This window comes from Saccopteryx leptura, chromosome 10 (assembly GCF_036850995.1).
Source record: "Saccopteryx leptura isolate mSacLep1 chromosome 10, mSacLep1_pri_phased_curated, whole genome shotgun sequence".
In the NCBI taxonomy this organism is placed as follows: domain Eukaryota; kingdom Metazoa; phylum Chordata; class Mammalia; order Chiroptera; family Emballonuridae; genus Saccopteryx; species Saccopteryx leptura.
In genome coordinates, this window is record NC_089512.1 from 57,095,302 (window position 1) to 57,113,147 (window position 17,846).

The 17,846-nt window shown below is 54.7% G+C and overlaps 1 protein-coding gene across 1 annotated transcript; it reads left to right on the forward strand.

Annotated features, from left to right (window-relative positions):
- Positions 1 to 1,810: 1,810 nt before the first annotated feature.
- Positions 1,811 to 17,051, forward strand: ITIH3 (inter-alpha-trypsin inhibitor heavy chain 3). The gene is made up of 22 exons (XM_066350410.1): positions 1,811 to 1,946; positions 2,610 to 2,630; positions 3,920 to 4,086; positions 4,168 to 4,272; positions 4,519 to 4,681; positions 5,225 to 5,338; positions 6,464 to 6,589; positions 6,866 to 6,982; positions 7,570 to 7,738; positions 8,300 to 8,425; positions 8,729 to 8,910; positions 10,843 to 11,028; positions 11,191 to 11,330; positions 12,300 to 12,454; positions 13,107 to 13,121; positions 14,092 to 14,115; positions 14,365 to 14,400; positions 14,544 to 14,657; positions 15,152 to 15,356; positions 16,036 to 16,208; positions 16,394 to 16,505; positions 16,830 to 17,051. The coding sequence occupies exons 1-22, from the start codon at positions 1,854 to 1,856 to the stop codon at positions 16,957 to 16,959; spliced, it is 2,673 nt and encodes an 890-aa protein (XP_066206507.1). The 5' UTR covers positions 1,811 to 1,853; the 3' UTR covers positions 16,960 to 17,051.
- The last annotated feature ends 795 nt before the right edge of the window (positions 17,052 to 17,846 follow it).

Consider the following 17,846-nt stretch of genomic DNA (forward strand, 5'->3'; position numbering starts at 1 on the left):
CCCTCTTTCTAAACTCAAATTTCACTGAGGTGACAAATGCTGTTTCTTCCATCACAACGACCATGAGACATGAACAAAATTTCCTTTCACAGAAAGGGCACGAGCAGGCTCTTTTCTGAACACTTCTTTCTAACATGCCGAGCGGATCCACTCCACGCTGCGCAGCCCCGCCTCTGCCTCCGCCCCAGCCGTCCCCGCCCCTCGCTGTCCTTGCCCCTCCCCGTGCCCCGCTGCACATGGCAGAAAGTCTGCATAAGAAACCTTCAGCTCCCTCTCCAATCCCTATTCCTTCTCCTTCAAATAGTGTCCACGCGCCTCACGGCCCTGTCCTGCCCCCGCCCCACGCATCCCCGCGCCATTATGAGCCCTCGCCGTCTGCCCCACCCCGTGTGGTCCTCTCGCCCTTCCGCTCCGCCCTGTCCGCCACGCCCGGCATCATTTGCTCCGCCCCACACCGTCCCCGCTTGGTAGCCCTCGCTTAGGCTCTGAGAGGGCTCCTCAGCCCTCCCAGTGCGGGCGGCGAGGGGGGGGGGGTGTCCAAAGGGCGGAAAGGACCCAGCGCTTCAGCGGTCATGTGATTGCGAAGATGGCCAGTTTTCCCTGTTGAGCCACGGGTAGCTTTTAAGCTTGGGGAGGGTTTGTCGCTGCTTGTCTTGTCGCCGCCTCCGAGTGCGTTTCTGCGCGCGCGTGCGTGCGTGCGTGCGTGCGTGCGTGCGTGTGTGTGTGTGTGTGTTTGCGTGTTTGCGTGCATGCCCTGCTCCTCTTGTTGGGTGCTGCTGGTCTCTCCGCCCACCTCTAGGCTGTCTTGGCCCAGAGGCACCCCTGAGGCCGCGCTGGCGGAATCTGGGTTCTAGCCATCATTTCCCAAACCTTGGAGAAAACTCAGTATCCGCTCTCTGCTTTCCCAGCCGAGTTGATGCAGGTTCCAGGGGCGCTGGATGCAAAGAACGATGGATCCAGCTCCGGGTCCGCACAACCGGGGAGACCTGTTTGTTCCTGAGCTCCTCAGTCCATCTGGAGGAGGCTTGTTTTTTGTCATCTGTGAAAACGCTGCCGTTCGGCCTACCCTGTACAGGACCCCGCGCTGAGTGCTGGGGATGCAAAACCTGCAGACTCTTAAGGGAACTGACAGTTTAAATGGGGAACATTCACAGAATAGAAGAATATCTAAAGAAGGCATTTTGATGGGGTACAGCAGTGGGCTTTGAGTGATGAAAGAGGAAGGCTTCCAGAGGAGGGCATGAGGGCTGGCAGGAGGAGAGATGCAATATGCAGACAAGGAGAGGGCATGCAGGGGCAGGAGAGGAAATTCAGAAAACCAAGTTGGAGCCAGGTCACGGAGAGAGCTGGACCACAGGACTTAGCATTTGTCCTTTCCCTGGGGCCATGAGAGCCATAGCAAGGGTTTTAGCCATGAAGGTCGGAGCCTAGGGTGATGGCTCTGGTTCTGTGTCCTGGCCGCCTTCAGGAAGGGTGGCTACGATCCAGAGGCCATGCCAGTGGTGCAGGTAGGAGGCAACGATGCTGAGAGATGCTGTTTGTTTTAAATGTGGCTACATCTTGTCACTATCATTCCCACTCAGGGAGTCCCAGGGTTCATTTACCAAAACACAGCCTCTGCCTTCCCCAGGGCCTCCATGGCCCCCAGCCACTGGGAGTAAAGTCCTAATGCTGTTGACAGGACTCACAGGGACCCCTTCGTACAGTCAGATCCAGGCCCCATTATTCCACCCACGCCCCAGCTTCCCGGAGAGCCTCCGCCTCCTGCTCCTCCCGCCCTGCACTGCTGGTCACTGACCCTACTGGTCAGCTGGCTCATATAAAGCCCACAGGCCAGCTCTGTGTGCTCAAAGATGGCGTCTGCTCGGTGGTCCGGCCTCATCTTAGCCCTGCTCTCCAGCTTGGTGGCCTTTGGCTATCCAAGAAGCCCTTCCTGGACACTTGAGGTAAATCTGTGTCCCCTCTTCATCATCGGGGTCCTTCACCCAGCAGAGGTACCAGCCTATTGTACATGGGGGCAGGGGAGGTAAAGGGCTGGGCAGTGAGCTGCCGGGGCGGGGGCGGGGGCTGGGTATTGGGAGAACTGGGCCCCAAACTGGACATTTAATTCTAGGAAAGGCTCTTAAATCTTCCAGGGACTCTGTTCCTCCCCCCTCACCTGTCAGACAGGTGATGCACCATGAACTCACGGAGGGCTCTAAATGTCCACGTGTGAGAAAAGGGCAGAGGCCTCCAGGAAGGGCTGCACTGTGCCCTATGGTGTGCGGTGGCGGCAGGGTGCTCCGAACGGAATCTGCAGGGGCCTGGGTGCAGGGAAAGGCAGAGTGAGGAGGGGTGCAGGGGACGGGGCAGAGCTCTGGGTTTGGTTCTCCCTGCCTTGCTACCCTGGGTCGCCTGGAGACCCGCCCTCCCTGGATCTCAGTTTCCCCTCTTATTCAGAGCCCTTCCTACTCTGACATGTGGCTCCAGCTGGGTCCTATGTCCAGAGGCACTTCCAGGTGTATGAGTAAGGGGTCACTACTGAACCCAGGCTTCAGCCCAGAGCCTGCCCTCCAGCCACAGTGGCCTTGGCTTCGGTCTGACCCCAGTGTTTGTCTTTGCTTTTGCAGAAACGGAGCCTACTGGAAGGGGTGAGGACTTTCACCAGGGCTGGGGCGGGTGAAGTGGGGCAGGATGGAACTGGTTGCGCAACAGCTGAAGAGGAGGGCCATAATAGCAGGTCCCGCCAGCTGAAAAACAGCTCCCAGCCCTCTGCCCTGGCAGACCCTCATGCGACTCAAGACCCCCAGGAAAGAGTGCCACAGAACCACACCTTCTTGGAGCTCACCAGATGCAGCCCAGGATGACCATTCCACCAGTTCTTCCTTCCACAAACATTTCCCAGGCAGTTGCTGATACTAGGCTGTGCTGGGGACACAGAGTGAATGGCCCCATCACACCCCCATGAAGCATCTTGAGATCCATGTTTAATCCAAACATTTCCCTAGAGCCTTTCTCAGTCCACACCCACATGGAAAAGAGGATATTGGGCATGAAGGCCCTCTCTACACGTTCCCCTCAGCACTAAAAATAAGTGCCTGTTTGGGAAATAGAATCAGGCAATTACCAAAAGACACAGTAGGAGGGTGGAGTGTGATCTTACTGAAGGAGGTGTGAAAGGTGAACAGGAAGTGCTAAGACAGGTGGCTGACCCCACTGGGTCAGAGGTGCAGAGATCTGGCTTGGCTGGAGCAACTTGAGTGGAGGATGCGGCAGGCCCTGCCTGGAGGACTTCAGAGCCTTGTGAAGCACTGTCCTGAGGGTGCTGGGTACAGGAGGGTTTTAAGCAGGAGGGGGACAGGGTCTCATTTGTTTTTTTGCAAGATCTCATTGGCTACAGGCTGCATGGAAACAAATTGCAGGGTTAAGGAGGCAGAGCAGGGCCCCACCCCATTCCCTGATTTGCTCCCCACCCCCTTCAGCTCCTTTCAGTACTGTGAGAAGATCCTTTACATGGTGCAAAACTCCCCTCCCTAAGTGACTTCTTGCTGCTGAGCAACGAGGTAGGCTGAGCTAAGGAACTTGCGGGGTCCAGTGAATACGGAGAAACAAAGGTTGAATCAGACAAGGTCTCTGCCCTCCACGAAGCCTCTGATCTCAGGTGAGAGAGGCGCTCAGAAAGGCCAGCACACGCCAGAAGGCATTAGGACTGCCCAGGTGCCCGTCATCACAACAATTGTGGCCAACTGAATATGGGGATAGAGGAGGCCACCCAGGCTTCCAACTCGGTGACTAGGACAATGGAGGGGTCACTTACCAGGCAGGGCCTTTGGAATCTGTAAAGGGAGCTTAGAAGAGGAGTGGCCAAGTTGAAGACCTGGTTTCCCGGTGGCCCAGGCTAGTAGGTCGCCACTGTTGATCACCATCCTCTCTCTCACAGAAGGATGATGGCATTGAGGTCTACAGTACCACGATCAGCTGCAAGGTGACCTCCCGCTTTGCTCACAATGTCGTCACCACAAGGGCTGTCAATCGGGCAGATACTGCCAAGGAGGTTTCCTTTGACGTGGAGCTGCCCAAGACAGCCTTCATCACCAACTTCACCCTGTGGGTTCCCCCTGGCTTCTGGCTCTGGTCTCTGGAGGGGAGCCTGGCGCAGCACGAGCCCACAACTTTCTTTCCCTGCAGGACCATCGACGGTGTTACCTACCCTGGGAATGTCAAAGAGAAGGAAGTTGCGAAGAAGCAGTACGAAAAGGCCGTGTCCCAGGGCAAGACAGCTGGCTTGGTCAAGTAAGTATGGACCCCCAGGCCTTGGGGAGAATGTGTGGTCTGCAAGGGATTTAAACAACAACAGCAGCAGTTATTATTATTGCAAAATGTGTCTGTAATTCTCATATTATCTCATTTTGAAGTTGAGGCAACTGGGACTGAGAGTGGGTAGGTGCCTCGCCCAAAGTGCTGGGACTTGAAGCCAAGGCCCAGGATGGCTGGGTTGTACAGTCTGTGCGGCAGTCATCATCCTGCACCCCCATTCAGGGCCTCTGGGCGGAAGTTGGAGAAATTCACGGTGTCCGTCAACGTGGCTGCAGGCAGCAAGGTCACGTTTGAGCTTACCTATGAAGAGCTGCTGAAGAGGAACAAGGGCAGGTACGAGATGTACCTTAAGATCCAGCCCAAACAACTGGTCAAGCACTTTGAGGTAATCAAACACCACTCCTGCAGGCCCTGTTGAAGCTGTGGGAGACAGGATGGGAGGTTGGGGAAGGGGCCCCAGGGCAGAGCTCAGGGCAGGACCAGAACCACAGACGTCCAGGCCGCATCACTTGGCCGAGGAAGTGTAGAACTACAATGTTCTGGCACAGCAACTGAGCCACGGGGAGGAGGCTGGGTTGGACCCACTCAGATCACTGGGTGCTGGGTCCTTGGAAGCAACATCACAAAGAGTCTCTGTCTAGCTAGTAACTGGTTATGAGGGTGCTTTACCTACATTAGATCTGAAACCCAAAGAAAATAATTTAGTGGTGAAAACTGGACACCGTTTGACAGGTGGTGGAGAGCTTTGGGGTCAGAGTACCATTGATGGGCCCTTTTGGTCATTTTCGTGGTAGAGATACTAGATGTGGCTGTCACAGAATTGTCCTAGAAGCTGGTTCCTGCACCTTCACCTTTCCCTTGGCCCTATCCTGGAGGTGGGGCTCTGCACTGTCATTGAGTCACATCTCCTTACCTTTGGATATTTCAGATAGAGGCAGACATCTTCGAGCCCCAGGGCATTAGCATGCTGGATGCAGAGGCCTCATTCATCACCAATGACCTCCTGGGCAGTGCTCTCACCCAGTCCTTCTCAGGGAAAAAGGTACAGATGTCTCTTGGGCCTGGGGGGCAGGAGCAGGAACACAGACCCTACGAGGACCAGTCTGATCCCTAGGGTTTGGCTGATGCTACTGAGTGTGTGTGTGTGTGTGTGTGTGTGTGTGTGTGTGTGTGTGGTGTGGTGTGTGGTGGTGTGTGGTGTGTGGTGTGGTGTGTGGTGGTGTGTGGTGTGGTGTGTGTGTGTCTGCAGCCATCACTGTCTCCCTAGCCACCTGGGTCAGGAGTGAGGATGCTGGAGGCAGGGGGCTACTTGCTGATGACGACCTGCCAGAGGACCTGAGCTGCCCAGGGGCCCTGCCCAACCCCCTATCTTGTCCCCTACAGTTTCAGCAGGGCCTGCAGGGCTGCTTGATTACCTAAAAGTGCTGGACCAGTTTCTTGGGGGAACTATTTATAAAGCTGGGTGGGAAGGGCAGGTTACTGTCCCTGTTTAATAGATAAGGAGACTGAGGCCAGAGGGAGTCATTTAGATCTACTGACTTTACATTGAGGGGTAAAAGATGAAAGGGAACTTTATTCTTGGTGCTGGTGGTTGATTCCAGTCCCCAAGACCTTCAGCTATTTCTGGGTCTTACTGGTCGTGGGCAGTGGATGCAGAAAATGTTGACATGAATAGCAAGCCTCTCTCATCCCGGATTTCTAGGGTGAGGCCCGAGGAGCACACAGAGGGCTGCTGGCTTGTGTAGGGCGGAGTCCCTGCCCCAGGCACTCTCCCACTTCCCCCTCTGCTTCCTTTCCCCTCCCCCTCCTCTTGGCACCAACACGTATCACCCAACCTGAAGTTCCTTTTCGTGGTACAAAACTCCCTTCCCTAAGTGGCTTCTCAGTGCTGAATGCCAGGTAGGCTGAGCTAAGGGACTCAGCTGACCAAGGAAAGACAAAGGCTGAATCGGACAAGGCTGCTGCCCTCCAAGGTGCCCCTGATCCCTAAGGAGAGGTGCTCAGAAAGGCCAGTGTGTGCTGGATGGTGGGAGGACTGCCCAGGTGCCCACCTCCAGGTTCCTCCTTATGCAGGTTATGCCTCACTCTCCAGGGTGCCCCTGGGCTGAGGTCTGTAGTGGGCAGGCCCTGGCCAAGCTGAGCAAGGCCCTCCATCTCCCTCCCTCAGGGTCATGTGTCCTTCAAGCCCAGCTTGGACCAGCAGCGTTCATGCCCAACCTGTACAGACTCCCTCCTTGACGGAGATTTCACCATCACCTACGATGTGAACAGAGAGTCTCCAGCCAACGTTCAGGTACCTCCCTACTGGCTTCCTCAAGCTGCTCGATTCCACATCACAGTGGAGGGCTGTTGCAGGAGGGGCCGCAGCAGCACCGAGGGCCATCACCCTGGACCCTCAGTCTAAAGCCGAGTTTCCTGCAGGGCATGGGGGTGGCAGGCAGCCCAGAGCCTGTGTGGCACGTTTTGGAGAGTGGCAATTGACATCTTCTTGGCCTACTAAATGTCTGCTTCTATTTGCAAGAGCTGTCAATGTGTGGTTGCTAAAGGAACCAGTCTCTTCATGTTCCAGGTCGTCAATGGCTACTTTGTGCACTTCTTTGCACCTCAAGGCCTTCCCGTGGTGCCTAAGAATGTGGTCTTCGTGATTGATGTCAGCGGCTCCATGCAGGGCCGGAAAATGGAGCAGGTACTCCCCTCCATGCAAGGAGGGGATGAGGGGTGGGGGGGATTATTTTTTTTACAGGGACAGAGAGAGAGTCAGATAGAGGGATAGATAGGGACAGACAGACAGGAACGCAGAGAGATGAGAAGCATTAATCATCAGCTTTTCGTTGCGACACTGTAGTTGTTCATTGATTGCTTTCTCATATGTGCCATGACCGCGGGCCTTCAGCAGACTGAGCAACCCCCTGCTCGAACCAGTGACCTTGGGTCCATGCTAGTAAGCTTTTTGCTCAAGCCAGATGAGCCTGAGCTCAAGCTGGCAAACCCGGGGTCTCAAACCTGGGTCCTTCCGCGTCCCAGTCCGACACTCTATCCACTGCGCCACCGCCTGGTCAGGCGTGGGGGGATTTTTAAAGTGGACAAAGCTGATACTTCCAGTGCAAAAGGAGGAAGGGGGTCAGGATTTAAAAGGGCACAAAGCCTCTTCCCCTTTGTTGCAGGCGGTGGGAGTGGAGGCACCACCTGCCCAAACTGAGAAAACACCAGGTGGTCTCCTGCCCTGCCTCCCAATCTGCCAGCTTCTTGTCTGCTCATCTTTCTCTTTCTTAGACAAAGGATGCCCTCCTCAAAATCCTGGAGGACATGAGCGAGGAGGACTACCTGAATTTCATCCTGTTCAGTGGAGATGTGACCACTTGGAAAGACAATTTAGTTCAAGCCACTCCTGAGAACATCGAGGAGGCCAGGATGTTTGTGAGGAATATTCGTGATCAAGGAAGTAAGAACAGAGGGGTATGCAGGCGCTCCCGGCTCTCTCTTGGCCTGAGCAGCCTGTTTCCTCCTCCTGGGGCGCAGACTTTAGCTGCGGTCAAGGTGGGAAAAGCGTGGGGGTCCTCTGGCTTGATCTCAGGATGTCTTCTCTGCGGTCTAAGAAAACTCATTTTTTCTGTTTCTAACCCATAATCCTGGTGCCCCACAAATCCCAGCAAGATGAGGTCACAGAGAACCCTTATCATTGGCCATTTATATGGAAAATCACAAATGATGTCCTGACTGCTCTCTTCTACTCCCAGCGAGGGCCTGGGAGTCTATCTGTCTGTTTTCCAAATTGTTTTTACAATCATCATATGCTTATATCCCTATACCAGCCCTGAGAGGCTGGTTTTATCCCCATTTGAAAGAGTAAATCATTCATTCTTCACTCACTAGTCAATATTCACCGAGTACCACTACATACTGGTGGACAGGGTCCTTAGGCACACAAGCAGGGCCTAATATCCTGAACTCCTCCACCCTGTCCCCCTGAGGATCCCTTCCCATAGTGCTGTCTGTGTGCTAGTGACCAACATCAATGACGGGCTGCTGAGAGGCATCAGCATGCTGAACAAGGCTCGGGAGGAAAACAGAGTCCCGGAGAGGAGCACCTCCATCGTCATCATGCTGACCGACGGGGACGCCAATGTTGGTGAGGCAGGCGGCCACAGCTCTGAATCAGAACCACAGGGCCTGGCTGCTGCCCTTGGCCCTGTAGCCTGCTTGCTGCAAGATCTGGGGCAGCTCTCCCCAGGGTCCTCCATGGACTGTGAGCCCCTTGAGGGCAGGGCTCTGCCTCCCCCTGTGCCAGGGTTCCCACCCTCTGTCCTGCCAAGGGCTCGTAGCCATGACTCCACCACCTCTGCACATGCAGGAGTCAAATCTCTTCAGACAGAGCTAGTCCAGACAGTTACTGGGGCTGTGGCTAGAGTGTGAATACCCCTTTATCCTGCAGGTGAAAGCAGACCCCAAAAAATCCAGGAGAACGTGCGGAATGCCATAGGAGGCAAGTTCCCCTTATATAACTTGGGCTTTGGCAACAATCTGAATTATAACTTCTTGGAAAGCCTGGCCCTGGAGAACCATGGGCTTGCCCGGCGCATTTATGAGGATTCTGATGCCAACTTGCAGTTGCAGGTAAGCCTCCAGGAGTGAAGAGCTCACTCCTTCCGCAGGAAACTGTTTCATCATGTGACAGTTTCAATTAGAAAGAACTTCCTCTGGTATTGCTTACCCATCAGTAATGGTTTGGTGTTGTCCTTCGGCTAGGCGGAACTGATCTGCTCCCTCCATAGGATTGCCAGATCAAATATAGGACATCAGTTAAATACAAATTTCTGATTAAAAAAAAGTAATTTTTTAGTGTAAGTCTGTCCTAAAGATAGCATAGGGCACTGTATCGATTTGTTGGGGCTGCCATGACAAGGTACAGCAGACTGGGTGACTTAAACAACAGAAATGTGCTGTCTCCCAGTTCTGGAGGCTAGAAGTCCACAGTCAAGGTGTTAACAGGGTTGGTTCCTTCTGCAGGCTCTGAGGGGCGGGTCTTCCAGGATTCTCTTCTTGGCTGGTAGATGCTCATCTTCTCCCTGTCTCTTCACATCCATCTTCCCTATGTGTCTGTCTCTGGGTCCAAATTTCCCCTCCATCCCTCCCTTCCTTCCTCCCTCCCTTTCTTTTTTTTTATTCAGTGAGAGGAAGGAAGGCAGAGAGACAAGTACCCCAACTGGGATCCACCCAGCAAGCCCACTAGAGGGTGATGCTCCGCCCATCTGGGGTGTTGCTCCATTGCTCAGCAACCAAGCTCTTCTTAGCACCTGAGGCAGAGGCCATGGAGCCATCCTTAGCACCCAGGGCCAACTCACTCTAATCGAGCTATGGCTGTAGGAGGGGGAGAGAGAGAAGTGAGAGAAGGAGGAGTAGAGAAGCCAATGGGCACTTCTCCTGTGTTCCCTGACTGGGAATCGAACCCAGGACTTCCACACACTGGGTCAATGCTCTACCACTGAGCCAATCAGTCAGGGCCCAAATTTCCTCTTTTCATAAGGACATCAGTCATATTAGATTAGGATCCACCCCAAAGACCTCTTGGTCACCTCTGTAAAGACCCAATCCCCAGGCCCTGGCCGGTTGGCTCAGTGGTAGAGCATCGGCCTGGTGTGCAGAAGTCCCGGGTTCGATTCCCGGCCAGGGCACACAGGAGAAGCGCCCATCTGCTTCTCCGCTCCTCCCCCTCTCCTTCCTCTCTGTCTCTCTCTTCCCCTCCTGCAGCCAAGGCTCTATTGGAGCAGAGATGGCCTGGGCGCTGGGGATGGCTCCATGGCCTCTGCCTTAGGCGCTAGAGTGGCTCTGGTCGCAACAGAGCGACGCCCCGGATGGGCAGAGCATCGCCCCCTGGTGGGCATGCCAGGTGGATCCCGGTCGGACACATGAGGTATTCTGTCTGACTGCCTCCCCGTTTCCAGCTTCAGGAAAAAAAAAAAAAAAGACCCAATCCCCAAAGAAGGTCGCATCTTGAGGTACTGGGGATAAGGAATTTAACTTATGCATTTTGGGGTTCACAATTCATCCCATAACAGACATACTAAAAATTAACTTCTTTAACTGACATTCAGATTTAACTGCATGCCCTATATTTTCATTTGCTAAGTCTGTCAACCCCACTCCTTCCTGGCCAGGTGACGACATCTCCACTCTGCAGTGGACACCCTGTGCCTCAGCCCTGCCTGCTCCCACCCCACATCACATGCTCTAGCCAGCCTCTTTTCCTGTCCTTCTCTCCTTCTTACTTTCACTCCAGCAAACATTTCTTGAGTGCTTTCTGTGTGCCAAGAACTCCATCTTCACCTTTTGAATTCTTCCCAGTCTCTGCCTGGGGACCAGGGAGGGCTCCCATGCACTGAAGCCCCCCAACCAAGCCACGTAGAAGTGGAGATCAGGCCATGCCTGGCCCAGCCTGTGGGATGCAACAGCCTTCAGAGGCATCAGTGAGAGCCCACCCACACTGTCCTCTCCATGCCTACCTGTCCTGGTGGCCTGAGATGAGCAGGTCCCCTCTGTGGACTTCAGGGCTTCTATGAGGAGGTGGCCAACCCACTGCTGACAGAGGTGGAGGTGGAGTACCCTCAGAACGCTATCCTGGACCTCACCCAGAACACTTACCAGCACTTCTACGACGGCTCTGAGATCGTGGTGGCTGGGCGCCTGGTGGACAAAGACATGAACAACTTTAAGGCGGATGTGAAGGGCCACGGGGTGAGCTGGGCTGGGGACTGGGTGTGGGCTGGAGGCAGGGGTCAGCACCAACGGAGCCTGTGCCTCCTGGCAGACGGTCCACAGTGACAGCCCCTGAACCGACCCACCTGGCTCCAAGCCTCCATTCCTCAAGCCTCTCACCTTCTCCCACCCCTGCCCCAGGCCATCAATGACATCACTTTCACAGAGGAGGTGGACATGAAGGAGATGGAGAAGGCCCTGCAGGAGCAGGACTACATTTTTGGGGACTACATCGAGCGGCTCTGGGCCTACCTCACCATTGAGCAGCTGCTGGAGAAATGGTGACCCTGGCCCACCCCTCAGAGTCGGACCCCACATCCCTCACAAAGCTGACTCTGGCACTGCCCCAGTACCTCCTTGTGCTAGCCCCTGGGCTGGCTCTCTCTAGGGTGCCCAAGAGGAAGGAAGACCGGGGCACACCTGGGAAGTACACCCAACGCACACTCCCAGCTGCCTTGCCCTCTTTTCTGCCCAGCCCCTCAGAATGTTTTTCAAGGGACAGCGCCCAGCCTGACATCTGGAGGCAGTGGTGGAAATGCTGAAGGCTGGGCTCTGGCCCTCAGATCTCAGAGCCATGTCCACCTTCTTTTAAGCGGGGCTGGCCTGTAAAGCCCCTGGTCAGGGTCTGGCACATGCTGAGCACTCATCATGGTGGTTGTTGCAGTGGCCATTTCAAGCCTCTTATATTTTATGGGTGGGGAAACTGAGGCCCCTCAGAGAGGAAGCACAGCATGTCTATCTGTCTCAGGGAGCTCGCAAACATGTTATTGTTATTGCTGTTGTTTTTAGCAAGAAAGAGAGACAGACAGGAAGGGAGAGAGATAAGAAGCATCAACTTGTAGTTGTGGCACCTTAGTTGTTCACTGATTGCTTTCTCATGTGTGCCTTGACCGTGGGGCTCAAGCTGAGCCAGTAACCCCTTGCTCAAGCCAGTGACCTTGGGCTTCAAGCCAGTGACCTTTGGGCTCTAGCCAGTGACCCTACACTCAAGCCAGGTGAGCCTGAACTCAAGCGACCTTGGGGTCTCGAACCTGGGTCCTCAGAGTCCCCGGTCAATGCTCTATCCACTGTGCTACTGCACAGTGGTCAGGCACAAACCAGTTTTTTTCTGAGTGCTAGTGGGCTCCACCTGGGGAACATGGGTCCTGGGCTGCCTCTGGGGCTCCTGGCCTGGTTCTGGGAGTCAGAGCAGGGAAGGCAGGCAGGGAGCTGACCTCCAGGTTGACCCTCGCGTCACACCGCCCCTACAGTAAGAAAGCCCATGGAGATGAGAAGGAGAACCTCACAGCCCAGGCTCTGGACCTGTCCCTCAAGTACCACTTTGTGACTCCACTGACCTCCATGGTGGTGACCAAGCCGGAGGACAATGAGAACCAGATGGCCCTTGCCGACAAGCCTGGGGAAGGTGGGCACGGAGAATGCCAGCCAGAACACAGAGATCTTCCTCTAGGACCCAGGCCTTAGGGCCTTGAGGAGGAGTGGGCCAGGCTGGGAGACCTGGCCCTACTGAAGAGGAGCAGGTCCAGGGGACACTGAAGGAAAACCAGCCAGGGGCGGGGCAGGTGTTTGGGTGGGGGGGCCTCTGAGTCTCTGAGGAGCTGTGAGTAAAGGGTGAGCACCCTTCCTGGGGCCATTTCTAGGAAACGGACTTAGGCTGCAACATGGTAGGGCTCAGTTAGACAAGAAAAAGCATTTCTAGCCTTAAAGTTAGACCTGGAGCATGATTCTGGGTATAGTGAGGAGAAAAAGCCCTAAGAGCTGGAGGCTAGGACCAGGCCTGCTTACCACACCCTAAGAGGGGAGGCCTGAGAATCTGCACAACTGGGCATGGGGGTTGGAAGGGGTTGGCATTGGGAGGCATGGGAGGCAAAGAGCTGGTCCAGGCCAGGCTAGGCCAGACCAAGAGCTTGCTTGCACGGGACACCCAGTGGGAGCACAGCTGGCTGCTGTGAGGCCCACAGCCTGGGGCTGTTTGGACAGGCAGCATGTTGGTCACATTGGCCCAGACCCCATGAATCTGTGGCTTCTAACATATTTCTCCTATTCTTCCCTCACAGGACCTGCGGATACAGGTGAGCCTCAGCCAGCAGCTGGGTGGGTGTCCCTGGAGGGAGGCAAAACAAAGCTAAGGAGGTCTTTCTAAGCATGCTGGGATGCCCAGCCTAGTAAGGAGCCCTCAGGACACCTGGGCTCAAGTCCCAGCCCTGTTGCCAACTCATGAGCAACTGTAGGCTAGGGCCCTCTCTGAGCCTCAGGGCCCTTGTCAGTTGACTGGGGGTGGCTTCCTTTGCCTAAGGAGGGACAATCAGTATGAGAGTATCATGTGACCTACAGAATGAGCAATGTCCCCCATCAGGTACTTGTACCCAAATATTTCCACAGCAACCCCTGAAGGAGTTCTCAATAGTTACCATTTTACTATAAGGAAACTGAGGCACAGAGGTAGTCTATTTGTTCAAGGACTTTATCAGCAGGTGGCCCAGCCAGGACTTTGGCCCAGGCAGCCTGGCTGAAGTGCCTGAACTGGACTTAACAGCACGCTGTGCCTCTCTCATCATAAAACTGGACCCTCACCCTCCACAAGCCCATCACCACCAGGCTGGCCTTCCTCAGACTAGGTCATTGCTTTCCCCTCAGAACAGTCCTGCCAAATGGACAGTCACTGGTGCATACGTGCACAGAAGTGTGTGTGTTTTACTACCAAGAACAACAGACAGCTGGGAGCCTTACCCCACTGCAGTGGGGGGGGGGAGTTTAAGGGTGGAGGACGATATCTACTGTGTGCATTACTCATGACCGAGAAGCTGACCATCTAAAGGCTTGCATTTTAGCCATGTCAAAGTGTCACACCTTTGGCCTTAAAATTACACCCATATTACAACCAGTCCTAGAAATTCCCTGGGCATGCCCCCATTTCTACAGCCTCATCCTAAGTCTCACATCTCTGCTCTCTGTCAGTGTCTTCTGTAAGACAGGCAGAAGGCATGGGGGTTGGAGAGAGGGAACCCTAGACCCTGCTCACAACTACCCTTCTCTTTCCAGTGATCCCCTCCACGGCTCACCTGAGTGAGTATGCGCCATTGCCACAGCCCCTGCCCAGAGCATGGCCTTTCATATTCCGCAGGAGCCTTCCTGAATCAACTCTGGGACAGGCAGATGGTTGGATCCTGAGGAGCTGCGTTGGGGTGGGTGGGTGGGTGCTGAGACATTAGGAAACAGGAAGGGGAGGGGCAGGAACCAAACTCCGCATGGGGTCCAGGAGCCCCCTCAAGGCCTGCTTGATTAGTTGAGCCCTCTCTCCCTTTGCATCCACAGACATATACCAGGCTCCTCCGCCACCCTCCTACTATGGTGAGTTCCCAGCTCCTCCTGGGGCCAGGGTCAGGGCTCCTGCCTGTTTAGAAGTCCATCCACACAGAGGCCAAAGGGTGAGGGGTGGCCCCTATGACAATGAGAGGCCTTGGGACCCAGACCCTTCTCTGATGTGCCCTCAGTGGATGGGGACCCCCACTTCATCATTCAAATCCCAGAGAAAGACGATGCCATCTGCTTCAACATCGACGAAGACCCAGGCACAGTGCTGAGACTCATTCAGGACCCCATCACAGGTGGGGGCTGCAGGCTGGAGCTGGGGCCAAGGCACCTCCTGGGAAGGCCCGGAGACCCCCAGGGTAGCACATGGACTAGGTCCTCACTTTGCCCATAATGCACCCATCTTTATATGCAGATTACATCCTGGAGGGGCTATCTAGAGCAATAGGCTAACCCAGGCCCTCAGGAGCCACTGTATTGGGAAGATGGTTAGATTTAAGGGTAGCCTGGCCTCAAGGGCAGGACCCAGCCTATACCTGGGGAATAGTTTTTCTCTGAACAATATTCTGTGGCCCAGGCAAGGAGCAGATCTACAATGTGGGCCCTCAGCCAGCAGTGTGACCCAAGAGTGTTGGCGAACAGACAGGGTTACCTCTGAAGTCCTGGTCTCTTTTTGGGGCCCCCACTCTGCCATCTCTCAGCAAGTCTGACTGAGGAGGATGAATACCCTTAAAGGCCAGGTGGCCTCAGACGGTCTCGCTGGTCTCTTACTGCACCATGCCTCTGGCAGGCTTCACAGTTAATGGGCAGATCATTGGTGACAAGAAAGGCAGCTCTAACTCCGAGACCAGAAAGACTTACTTTGGCAAACTGGGCATTGCCAATGCTCAGATGGACTTCCGGATTGAGGTGACTACAGAGAAGATTACCCTGTGGAATGGGGCTGTACAGAGCACTTTCAGCTGGCTGGACACAGTCACGGTCACGCAGGATGGGTAAGGCCCCACTACTAGGCCTCTGAGGGGCACTGTGGCCCAATGATCTAAGGAGGCCTGAAGGATTTGGAAAAGTCCCAGAATAGAAGCTCCATAAGGAGTCACAGGGGAGACTACACTGGTGGCCTCAGAGTTCAGCCCCTGACCCAGGGGAAGGTGACCATGGTAGACCCCAACCAATCCCTAGGGCCCATGTTAGAGCCGGAATTGGTAGCTGGGCAATTCATAGGGCTGACCTTGAGGGAAGGGCTGCATGGATAAGAATATTAGGTAGATATGGCAATCTGATAATAACAATAATCCTATTTGCAACTCTTCTGGCTGAACTTAGTTCCCAAACTCCTCAGCCTCTCTCTCCTGTCTTTAGATTACCCAGGGCCTGGTGGGCAGGGCAGGAGTGTTACTCCCACTGAGAATCTGCCCAAGGTCCCACAGGAAGCCTTGAGCTGGGACTTGACCCCAGCCTCCAGATCTTAGGACAGCCCTCTTTCCTACTTACAGAGGAGCAAGGATGCACTCAGTGGAGGGCACAGCTGGCCCCCATGAGGCGTCTGCTCCAACACCGCAGAATGTGTGCTCTGGGGTGCCGTGCTCAGGGAAGGCCCTGCTGCGATGCCCTTGATTCAGATGGCTAGTGTGTGGCCACTGTGCCCCTTGCTGCCCTCCTCTTCTCTCCTAGGCTGTCCGTGGTGATCAACAGGAAGAAGAACATGGTGGTCTCCTTTGGAGATGGGGTTACCTTTGTGGTGGTTCTGCACCAGGTGTGGAAGAAACATCCCGTCCACCTTGACTTTCTGGGCTTCTACGTGGTGGACAGTCACCGGATGTCATCACAGACACATGGGCTGCTGGGTATGGAATGTTTAAGCCTCAGGTTGTTCACAAGGCAGAGGGAAAAGCCAGGTGAAGAGCTGTCCTAGTCACCCAGACCCAGCATGCAACACCCCATTCAGCCTTTGTCTTAACCCTGGAAGGCCAGTGGCCATGTTACCTGGCATGGTATCAGGGGCTGACAGTATGAATGTTTTTATTCCCAGGACAATTCTTCCACCCCTTTGATTTTAAAGTGTCTGACATCCACCCAGACTCTGACCCCACAAAGCCACATGCTACAATGGTGGTGAAGAACCATCAGCTGACAGTCACCAGGTGAGGGAACTCATCTGACATCCTCGCCCTGCCCAGTAACAAGAAGGAGGAAAGAGCCCTCTCTGCCTGCACACATCAGCCCAGCAGGCTCTTGTCTTCTTGGGTTACGCTCATTTCCCTCTGGGGTCATGGCATTCTCTAGGCCCTTCCAAATCAGGAAAAGGCCAAACATGGCCCCTCAAAGGAATAAGTATGCAACCTTGTTTCTGACCAGAGATCTGGACTCCTAGAATTGGCTAGTTCACACCCTTTCTCAACCTTACGTGCCTGAGCATAGAGCCATCTTGCCTACCCTGTGTAACACAGATTCTCTCCTTTGTCCAGGGGCTCCCAGAGAGACTACAGGAAGGATGCCAACAACGGCACGAAGGTGGCCTGTTGGTTCGTCCACAACAATGGTCAAGGGCTGATTGATGGTGTCCACAGCGACTATATTGTCTCCAACCTGTTCTGAGATGGCTGGCCCAGCCCGCCTGGCATCTGGAGCAGGGGCACAGAGCCGGGCCTGAGGGCAGGCTGCGACAATAAAGGCCGAGGTAGAAACCACCAGCCCTCTGCCAGCTTCTTCATGCCTCTGAATCCCTGCTTCGGGGAACGCCAGGTGGGGCCTGGCAGCTCAAAGGGGCTGGCTGCTAGGCAGGCAACTTCTTGAGCCTCCCCAGTAATGTGGCTGAAAGACAGGGAGGGCTGGGTGGGGTGGGACTTTGGGGAGTCAAGTGTATGCTGGTTGGGGAAAGAAAAATATCAAGAATTGACTCTGGCCTGAGCAGGTGTTGGTGCAATGGATAGAGTGTCGACCTGGGAGGTCGACACACATAGACATGATCCCACGGTTGCTGGCTTGAGCAAGGGGTCAGTGGCTCGGCTGGAGTCCCCCGGTCAAGGCACGTATGACAAGCAATCAATGAACAACTAAGGTGCTGCAACGACGAGTTGATTCTTCCCATCTCTCTCCCTTCTTGTCTGTCTCTCTCACTTAAAAATAAATGGACTCTGGAGCAAAGAGTCTCTGAGACGTTGGGAAACAGTTTCATAAAAACAGTAACGGCTCCTGGCTCAGGAGCTCCTATCAGGCCCTTCAGGCCCGGAGATCCTCCTATGACTCAGAAGCAGAGAGCTCCAGGCAGACACTGCCTGCAGCTAACTGTGGATGTCACCCACCTGCTCAGTATCTGTACGTCCACCAACCACCCATACATTCATCAAATAAGCCCAACATTCTGGGCTAGGATATGGGGGTACACAGCTTAGTGACCCAGTTCCTGTTTACATGGTGCCTCAAGTTTGCCTTCAGCTGGGCTGAAGATCCTGGGAGCCTCCAGCCACACCCCACGGTGACCA

Coding starts and splice junctions, on each gene's coding strand:
- ITIH3 (XM_066350410.1), top strand. CDS start 1,854: ATGGCGTCTGCTCGGTGGTCCGGCCTCATCTTAGCCCTGCTCTCCAGC. Junction 7,739..8,299: donor GAATATTCGTGATCAAGGAA/GTAAGAACAGAG, acceptor TCTGTGTGCTAG/TGACCAACATCAATGACGGG. Junction 11,331..12,299: donor GAGCAGCTGCTGGAGAAATG/GTGACCCTGGCC, acceptor CCGCCCCTACAG/TAAGAAAGCCCATGGAGATG.